Here is a 14,112-nt window from a genome sequence, read left to right as displayed (position 1 = left end):
CTACACTCATTAAAACCCACTACCCCATTCCACTACTTTGACCCTATCTGCTCCTGCACCAGGCCAACTAACCCTACACTCATTAAACCCCACTACCCCATTCCACTACTTTGACCCTATCTGCTCCTGCACCATGCCAACTAACCCTACACTCATTAAAACCCACTACCCCATTCCACTACTTTGACCCTATCTGCTCCTGCACCAGGCCAACTAACCCTACACTCATTATAAACCCACTACCCCATTCCACTACTTTGACCCTATCTGCTCCTGCACCAGGCCAACTAACCCTACACTCATTAAAACCCACTACCCCATTCCACTACTTTGACCCTATCTGCTCCTGCACCATGCCAACTAACCCTACACTCATTAAAACCCACTACCCCTATTCCACTACTTTGACCCCATCTGCTCCTGCACCAGGCCAACTAACCCTACACTCATTAAAACCCACTACCCCATTCCACTACTTTGACCCTATCTGCTCCTGCACCAGGCCAACTAACCCTACACTCATTAAAACCCACTACCCCCATTCCACTACTTTGACCCTATCTGCTCCTGCACCAGGCCAACTAACCCTACACTCATTAAAACCCACTACCCCATTCCACTACTTTGACCCTATCTGCTCCTGCACCAGGCCAACTAACCCTACACTCATTAAAACCCACTACCCCATTCCACTACTTTGACCCTATCTGCTCCTGCACCAGGCCAACGGCCTGGGAGGACGGGACACCACCACTCAACACACCCTGGAACTCTTCTGAAGTCAAATCTAGTATGACCAAATACTTCTCTGCAGCTGCCACCAAAACACATTTTCTTTCTGTGATTTACATTCCATTTCTGCGGTACAGTTGATAACCATTTGCTATGAACACTAAGAAGCCAACCTTACTGAAGCATATATCCCTCGTTGGCCCGTCCCTCTGTGCTGTCACAGATCTACTACTCACAGGGATCCTCTCAGGATCCCTCAGCCTTGACCCATCCTCCTCTACTTTCTTCACTGCCTCAACAGTGACAACCTGTTCCCAACAGTGGGGTCAGTGGGATTGGATAGGGGCCCCTCTACTTCTCTCTCTCTCTCTGACTGGAGGAGACAGGTGAAATGGTGTGTCTCCTCTGGTCAACAATACTCACCTTGAGAGACTCCACAGCCTGTTGGAGCTCCTTCAGCTCCTTCTCTCTCTCCTGGAATCTCTGCTGGACCTTCTGCTGACTCATCCCCAGCTGCCTCTGTGGAGAATCACTCTTCAATGAGCTATCAAGCTTTATTAGTCCAGTAGATCAATAGTATAGTAATGTGACATAGGGCCCATAGAGAGGAAGATCTAAACAAATGGATGGTCCATTTACTAAATGATATTTATTTGTTGCTATGTGAATGATTATAGTTTTTATGGTAGGACTACATGTATCAACAGGTTGAGACTGAACTTTGGACTCATAAAAGGGCATTCAGAATGATAATAGTGTTTGACATTAGAAAATGGTGATACATCTGGAGAATCTGGGTTGACATATCTATATACTCAAGGTTTGTGTTCATATTTGTTCTGCTGAGGATCTATTTCATTTGAATGATCTCATATTCAAACAGCCTTAGTTCCTACTGTATCTTTAATTCTTTGTTTATCAGACAGTCACCAACAAGTTGTTCTGGTCTTACCTGTTTCTCAGTCCTCTCTGCTGCAGCTGACACTGTATCATGGCCTTTATGTTCGTCCATTGTACACATCAGACAGATACACTGCTGATCGGTACGACAGTAAACCTCCAGCAGTTTGTCATGATGAGAGCAGATCTTCTCCTGTAGTTGTGCGGTGGCTTTGACCATCTTGTGCTTCTTCAAAGCAGGAGATTCGTAGTGAGATTGGAGGTGAGTCTCACAGTAAGAGGCCAGACACACCAGACAGGACATGAGGGCTTTCTGCTTTCTGGTCCCAGTGCAGACATCACACGCCACATCTCTAGGTCCAGCATAGCACAGAGCAGGAGGGGGAGCAGCCTGGAGTCCTGTCTTCTTCAGTTTCTCCACCAGCTCAGCCAACATGTTATTTTTACTCAGCGTAGGCCTCGGACTGAAGGTCTCTCTGCACTGAGGACAGCTATAGACCCCTTTCAGAACATCCTGATCCCAGCAGCCCTCAATACAGATTCTACAGTAACTGTGCCCACAGGCAGTAGTGACCGGCTCCTTCAGTAGATCCAGACAGACAGAACAACAGAACTGGTCCTGGTCCAGCAGAACTCCCTGTTGAGCCATTTGGACGGTTGTTCACTCTCACACAGACAGACGACACAGAGACTCAGATCAGTTTCGTTTCCTCAGAAGAGAGTTTGTGGGAGGGGGAGGGACTTCCTGGTTCTGCCAGAGGGGTGGGGTTAGAGGGAGGGAGGGAGGGGTTAGAGGGAGGGAGGAAGAGAGAGAGGAACTGCATGCAACAGCAAGAGGGAGACAAATAGTCTTGTTCCTTGGTTAGAGCCCATAACATGGAATAAATGAAATAATGAATCTTAAAATGTGAGTTGTTAGAATATAAAGGGTAACACTTTCTATGAAGTACATATTATAATTATTTTAATGACCTTTATAATGCCTTATAATACACTTATGTGTTCTAATAAGCAATAAGGCCTGAGGAGGTGTGGTATATGTAAGGATTGCGGACCTGGTGGCAGTGAAGTCAGACGCAGGAGAGCAGAGATAGGTAATAGCCGGAGCAGTTTAATACAAAACGAACCTACATGGGTACAAAACCCGATGCGCACCAGTAACAGAGTACAAGCACTTACAAACAAACAATTCCACACAAGGACATGGGGGGAACAGAGGGTTAAATACACAACAATTCATGATGGAAATGGAAACCAGATGTGTAAGAAAACAAGACAAAACAAATGGAAAATGAAAAAGTGGATCGACAATGACTAGAAGACCGGTGACGCCGACCGCCGAACAAGGAGAGGAAATGACTTCGGTGGAAGTGGTGACAGTATATGGCTAATATACAGTACCACGGCTAAGTGCTGTTTTTAGGCACGACGCAAAGCGGATTGAGAATTATGTAACACTTTCAAAAATACAATCAAATAAAAATGTTATTGGTCACATACACATATTTAGCAGATGTTATTGTGGGTGTAGTGAAATGCTTGTGTTCCTGGTTCCAACAGTGCAGTAGTATCTAACAATACACCCTAATGTAAATGTCACAGGTGTCGTAGGGTTTAGACCAAGACGCAGTGGGAAAATATACACTCATCTTCTTTTATTAAAGGACAAAGAACAGGCCAGTAAGGCACAAAGCTATACACAGCAACAATCTGCCACAAAACCCCCATGACAAACAAACTCCTAATTATAGGACCTTCAATCAGAGGCCCGAACCACATAAAACAAACACCCCTCTACCTAAATACATAGCCCGGACCACATAAACCAAACACCCATCTACCTAAATACATAGCCCGAACCACATAAACCAAACACCCCTCTACCTAAATACATAGCCCGAACCACATAAACCAAACACCCCTCTACCTAAATACATAGCCCGAACCACATAAACCAAACACCCCTCTACCTAAATACATAGCCCGAACCATATAAACCAAACACCCCTCTACCTAAATACATAGCCCGAACCGCCTAAAACAAACACCCCCTGCCACGTCCTGACCAAACTACAATAACAAATAACCCCTATTACTGGTCAGGACGTGACAGTAAAAAGTAAAGGAATTAAGAAATATAGAAATATTAGGATGAGCAATGTTGGAGTCCTGGAATATAAATATATATACTGAGTATATACTGTGTGTATATGTGTGTATATATATATATGTGTGTATATATATATATATATATATATATATATATATATATATACACACACACACACAGAACCAGTCTGGAGTATATATATATATATATATATATATATATATATATATATATATATATATATACACACATATATATACACACACACATATACACAGAACCAGTCTGGAGTATATATATATACACACAGAACCAGTCTGGAGTATATATATATATATATATATATATATATATATATATACACACACAGAACCAGTCTGGAGTATATATATATATATATATATATATATATATATATATATATATACACACACACAGAACCAGTCTGGAGTATATATATACACACATATATATACACACACATATACACAGAACCAGTCTGGAGTATATATATATACACACAGAACCAGTCTGGAGTATATATATATATATATATATATATATATATATATATATATATATACACACACACACAGAACCAGTCTGGAGTATATATATATACACAGAACCAGTCTGGAGTATATATATATATATATAGATATATATATATATACACACACAGAACCAGTCTGGAGTATATATATATATATATATATATATATATATATACACACACACAGAACCAGTCTGGAGTATATATATACACACATATATATACACACACATATACACAGAACCAGTCTGGAGTATATATATATACACACAGAACCAGTCTGGAGTATATATATATATATATATATATATATATATATATATATATATATATATATATATATATATATATATATATACACACACACAGAGAACCAGTCTGGAGTATATATATATACACAGAACCAGTCTGGAGTATATATATATATATATAGATATATATATACACAGAGAACCAGTCTGGAGTTTATATATATATATATACAGTACCAGTCAAATGTTGGGACACACTTACTCATTCAAGGGTTTTTCTTAATTTTTACATTCATGTCGTTTCTCTTTGCTTATTTGAGCTGTTCTTGCCATAATAAGGACTTGGTCTTTTACCAAATAGAGCTATCTTCTGTATACCAACCCTACCTTGTCACAACACAACTGATTTGCTCAAATGCATTTAGAAGGAAAGAAATTCCACAAATTAACTTTAACAAGGCACACCTGTTAATTGAAATGCATTCCAGGTGACTATCTCATGAAGCTGGTTGAGAGAATGCCAAGATTGTGCAAAGCTGTCATCAAGGCAAAGGGTGGCTACTTTGAAGAATCTCAAATATAAAATATATAAATATAACACTTTTTTTGGTTACTACATGATTCCATATCTGATATTTCATAGTCTTGACGTCTTCACTATTATTCTACAATGTTGAAAATAGTACAAATAAAGAAAAACCCTTAATTGTTCTAAAACGTTTGACCGGTAGTGTATATATAAATGTAAAGGGATGTATAGGTAATATGGATCAAATATGTAGTATATCTGAAGAATAGTATGTGGACAGCAATAATTAAATAGGATAGTCCTTGACTAGAATACAGTATATACATATGAAGTGGACAGCAGTAGTTATATAGGATGAACCAGGACTAGAATACAGTATATACATATGAAGTGGACAGCAGTAGTTATATAGGATGAACCAGGACTAGAATACAGTATATACATATGAAGTGGACAGCAGTAGTTATATAGGATGAACCATGACTGGAATACAGTATATACATATGAAGTGGACAGCAGTAGTTATATAGGATGAACCAGGACTAGAATACAGTATATACATATGAAGTGGACAGCAGTAGTTATATAGGATGAACCATGACTAAAATACAGTATATACATATGAAGTGGACAGCAGTAGTTATATAGGATGAACCATGACTAGAATACAGTATATACATATGAAGTGGACAGCAGTAGTTATATAGGATGAACCATGACTAGAATACAGTATATACATATGAAGTGGACAGCAGTAGTTATATAGGATGAACCAGGACTAGAATACAGTATATACATATGAAGTGGACAGCAGTAGTTATATAGGATGAACCATGACTAGAATACAGTATATACATATGAAGTGGACAGCAGTAGTTATATAGGATGAACCGTGACTAGAATACAGTATATACATATGAAGTGGACAGCAGTAGTTATATAGGATGAACCGTGACTAGAATACAGTATATACATATGAAGTGGACAGCAGTAGTTATATAGGATGAACCAGGACTAGAATACAGTATATACATATGAAGTGGACAGCAGTAGTTATATAGGATGAACCAGGACTAGAATACAGTATATTCATATGAAGTGGACAGCAGTAGTTATATAGGATGAACCAGGACTAGAATACAGTATATACATATGAAGTGGACAGCAGTAGTTATATAGGATGAACCAGGACTAGAATACAGTATATTCATATGAAGTGGACAGCAGTAGTTATATAGGATGAACCAGGACTAGAATTTAAAAAAAGAAAGTATTATTTACCTCATCTGAATTCCACAACAGAAGCTAGCAAGAGGTTAGCCATTTTCACTGGCTACGTTGAAGTTCAGCTAGCCACGGTTAGCTGTCCTCAGCTATCCATTAGCTCGAAAAGCTATCGCCAGTTTTTGTACAGCGCGACTCAGACCAGAGCATACCGGACCTATTCTCTCTCCTTTCCCCGATTTCTACCGCAGGCTCTGGGCATTTACACCTGGATCTTGCAGCTAACTAGCTGCTACCTGAGTGACTATTGGCAACGTCGGTCACGGAAATAACACACATTATTACGGAGCTAGCCAGCTAGCCAGCTGAAGAGTTCCGTCAGCCACTCCTGGGCTATTCCTGAGCTAGCCAGCTGAAGTGTCTCCTGGGCTACAACTCACCTATCCTGACCCGTTTTACTGCCGATCCGGAGCCCCATCGGGTCTTCACGACTGGACCACCGACGTTATCTGCCCGAGGGAGTTATCCAACTGGCCCCTCCGTCGCGACGTAACCTGATCGCCCATCTGCGGCCCGCTAATCGTTAGCTGTCTTTTCGGCTGCGATCTGAATAGGTCTATCGGACACTTTTCTTGGGCCACTATAACTAACTATTTTGCCAACTTGGACAGGTCCCCCCTTCCACACGGAACCCCACTAACCCACAGACGGAAACGCACGAGCTGGCTAAAAACAGACCTCCCTCCCATCTTCCACCAGCTTGCTACCTATGGCCCGGCTAGCTGTCTGAATCTCACTGGACCCTTTGATCACTCGGCTAAGCATGCCTCTCCTTAATGTCAATATGCCTTCTCCATTGCTGTTCTGGTTAGTGTTTATTGGCTTATTTCACTGTAGAGCCTCTAGCCCTGCTCATTATACCTTATCCAACCTCTCAGTTCCTCCACCCACACATGCTATGACATCTTCTGGTTTCAATGATGTTTCTAGAGACAATATCTCTCTCACTATCACTAAATGCCTAGGTTTACCTCCTCTGTACTCACATCCCACCATACCTTTGTCTGTACATTATACCTTGAAGCTATTTTATCGCCCCCAGAAACCTGCTCCTTTTTCTCTCTACTCTGGACGTCACAGACGACCAATTCTTATAGCTTTTAGCCGTACCCTCATACTTATTCTTCTCTGCTCCTCTGGGGATGTAGAGGTGAATCCAGGCCCTGCAGTGCCTGGCTCCACTCCTACTCCCCAGGCGCTCTCTTTTGATGACTTCTGTAACCGTAATAACCTTGGTTTCATGCATGTTAACATTAGAAGCCTCCTCCCTAAGTTTGTTTTATTCACTGCTTTAGCACACTCCGCCAACCCGGATGTCCTAGCTGTGTCTGAATCTTGGCTTAGGAAGTCCACCAAAAACTCTGAAATCTTCATCCCTAACTACAACGTTTTCAGACAAGATAGAACGACCAAAGGGGGCGGTGTTGCAATCTACTGCAGAGATAGCCTGCAGAGTTCTGTCCTGCTATCCAGGTCTGTACCCAAACAATTTGAACTTCTAATTTTAAAAATCCACCTCTCCAAAAACAAGTCTCTCACCGTTGCCGCCTGCTATAGACCCCCCTCGGCCCCTAGTTGTGCTCTGGACACCATATGTGAACTGATTGCCCCCCATCTATCTTCAGAGCTCGTGCTACTAGGTGACCTAAACTGGGACATGCTTAACACCCCAGCCATCCTACAATCCAAGCTTGATGCCCTCAATCTCACACAAATTATTAATGAACCCACCAGGTACAACCCCAAAGCCGCAAACAGTGGCACCCTCATAGATATCATCCTAACCAACGTGCCCTCTAAATACACCTCTGCTGTTTTCAACCAAGATCTCAGCGATCACTGCCTCATTGCCTGCACCCGTAATGGGTCAGCGGTCAAACGACCTCCACTCATCACTGTCAAACGCTCCCTGAAACATTTCAACGAGCAAGCCTTTCTAATCGACCTGGCCCTGGTATCCTGGAAGGATATTGACCTCATCCCGTCAGTAGAGGATGCCTGGTTATTTTTTAAAAATGCCTTCCTCACCATCTTAAATAAGCATGCCCCTTTCAAGAAATTTAGAACCAGGAACAGATATAGCCCTTGGTTCTCCCCAGACCTGACTGCCCTTAACCAACACAAAAATATCCTGTGGCGTTCTGCATTAGCATCGAACTGCCCCCGCGATATGCAACTTTTTAGGGAAGTTAGAAACCAATACACACAGGCAGTTAGAAACGCCAAGGCTAGCTTTTTCAAACAGAAATTCGCTTCGTGCAACTCCAACTCTAAAAAGTTCTGGGACATTGTAAAGTCCATGGAGAATAAGAACACCTCCTCCCAACTGCCCACTGCACTGAGGATAGGAAACTCTGTCACCACCGATAAGCCCACTATAATTGAGAATTTCAATAAGCATTTTTCTACGGCTGGCCATGCTTTCCACCTAACTACCCCTACTGCATTCAACAGCACTGCACCCCCCACAGCAACTCGCCCAAGCCTCCCCCATTTCTCCTTCTCCCAAATCCATTCAGCTGATGTTCTGAAAGAGCTGCAAAATCTGGACCCCTACAAATCAGCTGGGCTTGACAATCTGGACCCTTTCTTTCTAAAATTATCTGCCGAAATTATTGCAACCCCTATTACTAGCCTGTTCAACCTCTCTTTCGTGTCGTCTGAGATTCCCATAGATTGGAAAGCAGCTGCTGTCATCCCCCTCTTCAAAGGAGGTGACACTCTTGACCCAAATTGCTACAGACCTATATCCATCCTACCCTGCCTTTCTAAGGTCTTCGAAAGCCAAGTCAACAAACAGATTACCGACCATTTCGAATCCCACCGCACCCTCTCCGCTATGCAATCTGGTTTCAGAGCTGGTCATGGGTGCACCTCAGCCACGCTCAAGGTCCTAAACGACATCGTAACCGCCATCGATAAGAAACATTACTGTGCTGCCGTATTCATTGACCTGGCCAAAGCTTTTGACTCTGTTAATCACCACATCCTCATCGGCAGACTCAGTAGCCTTGGTTTCTCAAACGATTGCGTCGCCTGGTTCACCAACTACTTCTCTGACAGAGTTCAGTGTGTCAAATCGGAGGGCCTACTGTCTGGACCTCTGGCAGTCTCTATGGGGGTACCACAGGGTTCAATTCTTGGGCCAACTCTTTTCTCTGTATACATAAATGATGTCGCTCTTGCTGCTGGTGAATCTCTGATCCACCTCTACGCAGACGACACCATTCTGTACACTTCTGGCCCTTCTTTGGACACTGTGTTAACAACCCTCCAGACGAGCTTCAATGCCATTCAACTCTCCTTCCGTGGTCTCCAACTGCTCCTAAACACAAATAAAACTAAATGCATGCTCTTCAACCGATCGCTGCCTGCACCTGCCCGCCTGTCCAGCATCACTTCTCTGGACGGTTCTAACTTAGAATTTGTGGACAACTACAAATACCTAGGTGTCTGGTTAGACTGTAAACTCTCCTTCCAGACTCACATCAATCATCTCCAATCCAAAGTGAAATCTCGAATTGGCTTCCTATTTCGCAACAAAGCATCCTTCACTCATGCTGCCAAACATACCCTCGTAAAACTGACCATCCTACCAATCCTCGACTTCGGCGATGTCATTTACAAAATAGCTTCCAATACCCTACTCAACAAGCTGGATGCAGTCTATCACAGTGCCATCCGTTTTGTCACCAAAGCCCCATATACTACCCACCACTGCGACCTGTACGCTCTCGTTGGCTGGCCTTCGCTTCATAATCGTCGCCAAACACATTGGCTCCAGGTCATCTACAAGACTCTGCTAGGTAAAGTCCCCCCTTATCTCCGCTCACTGGTCACCATAGCAGCACCCACCTGTAGCACGCGCTCCAGCAGGTATATCTCTCTGGTCACCCCTAAAGCCAACTCCTCCTTTGGTCGTCTCTCCTTCCAGTTCTCTGCTGCCAATGACTGGAACGAACTACAAAAATCTCTGAAACTGGAAACACTTATCTCCCTCACTAGCTTTAAGCACCAGCTGTCAGAGCAGCTCACAGATCACTGCACCTGCACATAGCCCATCTATAATTTAGCCCAAACTACTACCTCTTCCCCTACTGTATTTATTTATTTTATTTATTTTGCTCCTTTGCACCATATTATTTATATTTTATCTCTGGACTTTCTTCAAACTACAAATCTACCATTCCAGTGTTTTTCTTGCTATACTTTATTTACTTTGCCACCATGGCATTTTTTTGCCTTTACCTCCCTTATCTCACATCATTTGCTCACATTGTATATAGTCTTATTTTTTTATTATTTTTTTTTATTCTACTGCATCATTGATTGTATGTTGTTTTACTCCATGTGTAACTCTGTGTTTTTGTATGTTGTCGAACTGCTTTGCTTTATCTTGGCCAGGTCGCAATTGTAAATGAGAACTTGTTCTCAACTTGCCTACCTGGTTAAATAAAGGTGAAATAAATAAAATAAATAAAAATACAGTATATACATATGAAGTGGGTAAAACAGTAAACATTATTAAAGTGACCAGCGGCTGAGGTCCTCTGGGTGGCTGAGGTCCTCTGGGTGGCTGAGGTCCTCTGGGTGGCTGAGGTCCTCTGGGTGGCTGAGGTCCTTGATGATCTTCTTGACCTTCCTGTGACACCAGGTGCTGTAGATGTCCTGGAGGGCAGGCACTTTGCCCCCGGTGATATGTTGGGCAGAACGCACCACCCTCTGGAGAGCCCTGTGGTTGCGACACTGTGGATTCAGCCTCCGGAGGTTGAAGAGGTGCTGTTCTGATTTCTTCACCACAAGGTCTGTGTGGGTGGACCATTTGTCTGGTCTTCTCTACCTGACCGTCTCATTATCTTCTCTCAAGAAGAACTATCTTATGGTATGAAGATTGTCCTTCTTGAGAGAAGATCGAGCCTTCTTCTCTCCAGAAGATGTCTGGTAGGCCCATTTAAATACCTTTTTTGGACATTTCAAGGTAGCAGATGTTTGAGTTGGGTTATTTTTTTCATTTTTGACAAAATGAGCACTCCTGGAAGTGACAGATTTTGACTCATATTGAGTGATAAGACTGAGCTATTTAAAAACACTTTTTCAACATTTCAAGATAGCAGTTAGTTCAGTTTGATCTTATTAAAGACAGCTGTATATTATTTTTTTTTGACCCAAAAATATTCTATGTTCATACCCACTTTTTTTGCACTATGTTTGAAGACTGTCAACTTCCTGTCAGGAGGAGAATCACTTAGCCTTTCGACTAATTTTCAAATGATAGGATGCCTATTTAAAAACACTTTTTCAACATTTCAAGATAGCAGTTAGTTCAGTTTGTTCTTATGAAAGACAGCTGTATCATTTTTTATAGCCGAAAGGAGCAAGTGCGACACTCACGTGTCCAAAAATCAGTACTCTAAGTACTCAAGTGGACTCTGCCATGCAGCAGAATACCACCCTTAGGTACCATCTGGAGGAAGTCCAGAATGGTCACGCTCTACAGCATGACTATCCATCCAAGCAACCGGAGTCCGGTACTCAAAGGAGTGAAGACGATAGGTTTCAGACATTGCCTCCATCATGTGTCCCCCAGTCTTCTCCTCTTGGCCATTTGGCACCGCATTGCCAGATTTAAAAATAACTTTACTGGGAAATCACACTTTGCAATAAACGAGGTGCTATGCTCAGAAAAATAGGCTAGGCGATACAGGTTAGCGCCATCTTGGAACCATCTAAAATCAAATATACTATTGTAAATATTCCCTTACCTTTTGATTATCTTCATCAGAAGGCACTTCCAGGAATCCCAGGTCCACAATAAATGTAGTTTTGTTCGAAAAAGTTAATAATTTATGTCCCAATAGTTCCTTCTTGTTAGCGCGTTCCAAAGGCTACTCATAATGTACTGAAGCGCGCGGGACATGTCGTCACGAATGTGCAAAAAATATATATTTACGTTCGTTCAAACATGTCAAACGTTGTATAACATAAATCTTTAGGGCCTTTTTCAACCAGAGCTTCAATAATATTCAAGGCGGACGATTCTGGGTTCCCATGGGCGCCGACGTCATAGTAGTAATGGCCCTCCCCCTGTGACCAACTTCCCAAGCCTCTCTTTGGGTCAGTTTCTACCATAGAAGACTCAAACCACTTTGTAAAGACTGTTGACATCTAGTGGAAGCCTTAGGAAGTGCTAAATGATTAATAAGTCCCTGTGAGTTTCAATGGCAAAGGCTTGAAAGTGATTCCACACATCAGATTTCCACTTCCTGTTAGGATTTGTCTCAGGGTTTTGACTGCCATATGAGTTTTGTTATACTCACAGACACCATTAAAACAGTTTTAGAAACTTTAGAGTGTTTTCTATCCAAATCTAATTATATGCATATTCTAGTTACTGGGCAGGAGTAGTAACCAGATTAAATCGGGTATGTTTTTTATCCGGCCGTGCAAATACTTCCCCCTATCCCCATCAGGTTAAGAGTTTATTCGGAAGATAATGGCTCTATAAACACTCTTCCGTGGTGTCCCGACTTTATAGTTAATTACATTTACATGATTAGCTAATCAGGTGATATTAATTACAGAGAAAGGATTTTATAGGATAGCATGTCATATCACTTAATCTGGCATAACCAAAGACACGAAAGCAGAGAGGGAGAGAGCAGAAAGAGAGAGAACAGAGAGAGAGCAGAGAGAGCAGAGAGAGAGAGCAGAGAGAGCAGAGAGAGAGAGCAGAGAGAGAGAGCGCAGAGAGAGAGCGCAGAGAGAGCAGAGAGAGAGAGCAGAGAGAGCAGAGAGAGAAGAGAGAGAAGAGAGAGAAGAGAGAGAAGAGAGAGGGAGCAGGCTGAGAGAGCAGAGAACAGAGAGAGCAGAGAACAGAGAGCAGGCTGAGAGAGCAGAGAGAGCAAAGAGCAGAGAGAGAGAGTGCAGGGAAAGCAGAGAGAGAGAGCAGAGGGAGAGAGCAGTGAGAGAGAGAGCAGAGAGAGAGAGAGAGCAGAGAGAGCAGAGGGAGAGAGAGAGCAGAGAGAGCAGAGAGAGCAGAGGGAGAGCAGAGGGAGAGCAGAGGGAGAGCAGAGAGCAGAGAGAGCAGAGCGAGAGAGAGCGCAGAGAACAGAGAGAGCAGAGGGAGAGAGAGCGCAGAGAGAGGGAGCAGGCTGAGAGAGCAGAGAGAGAGAGCAGAAAACAGAGAGAGAGAGCAGAGAGCAGTGAGTGAGAAGAGAGCAGAGAGAGCAGAGAAAGAGAGCAGAAAGAGCAGAGAGAGAGCAGGGAGGGCAGAGAAAAGAGAAAGAGCAGCAGAGCAGAGAGAGAGAGAGCAGAGAAAGAGCAGCAGAGCAGAGAGAGAGAGAGCAGAGAAAGAGCAGCAGAGCAGAGAGCAGAGAGAGAGAAGAGAGAGAGAGCAGAGAGCACGCTGAGAGAGCAGAGAGCAGGCTTAGAGAGCAGAGAGAGAGCAGAGAGCAGAGAGAGAGCAGAGAGAGCAGAGAGAGCAGAGAAAAGAGAGAGAGCAGCAGAGCAGAGAGAGAGAGAGCAGAGCAGAGAGAGAGAGAGAGCAGCAGAGCAGAGAGCAGAGAGAGAGCGCAGAAAGAGCAGAGAGAGAGCAGGGAGCAGGCTGAGAGAGAGCAGAGAGCAGAGAGAGAGAGCAGAAAGAGCAGAGAGAGAGCAGGGAGGGCAGAGAGAGAGCAGAGAGAGCAGAGAAAAGAGAGAGAGCAGCAGAGAAAAGAGAGAGAGAGAGAGCAGAGAGAAGAGAGAGAGACGAGAG

The 14,112-nt window shown here is 43.0% G+C and overlaps 1 protein-coding gene across 1 annotated transcript in view; it reads right to left on the bottom strand.

Annotated features, from left to right (window-relative positions):
• The window catches only part of LOC145877253 (tripartite motif-containing protein 16), an 8,036-nt gene extending 5,661 nt beyond the window's left edge, over positions 1-2,375 (bottom strand). The window contains exons 1-2 of the mRNA XM_082972554.1: positions 1,685-2,375; positions 1,156-1,251 (exon numbers count right to left, since the gene is read on the bottom strand). Coding sequence (XP_082828680.1) covers positions 1,156-1,251; positions 1,685-2,281 — 693 coding nt within the window. The 5' untranslated portion in view covers positions 2,282-2,375. The remainder of the gene's footprint in view (positions 1-1,155; positions 1,252-1,684) is intronic.
• Between the last annotated feature and the right edge of the window lie 11,737 nt (positions 2,376-14,112).

Source organism: Salmo salar, unplaced genomic scaffold, assembly GCF_965601325.2.
Source record: "Salmo salar unplaced genomic scaffold, fSalSal1 ptg000743l, whole genome shotgun sequence".
NCBI classification, from domain to species: Eukaryota; Metazoa; Chordata; class Actinopteri; order Salmoniformes; family Salmonidae; genus Salmo; species Salmo salar.
The sequence above is the reverse complement of the archived record's forward strand: the minus strand, read 5'-3'. Positions and strand labels throughout refer to the sequence as shown.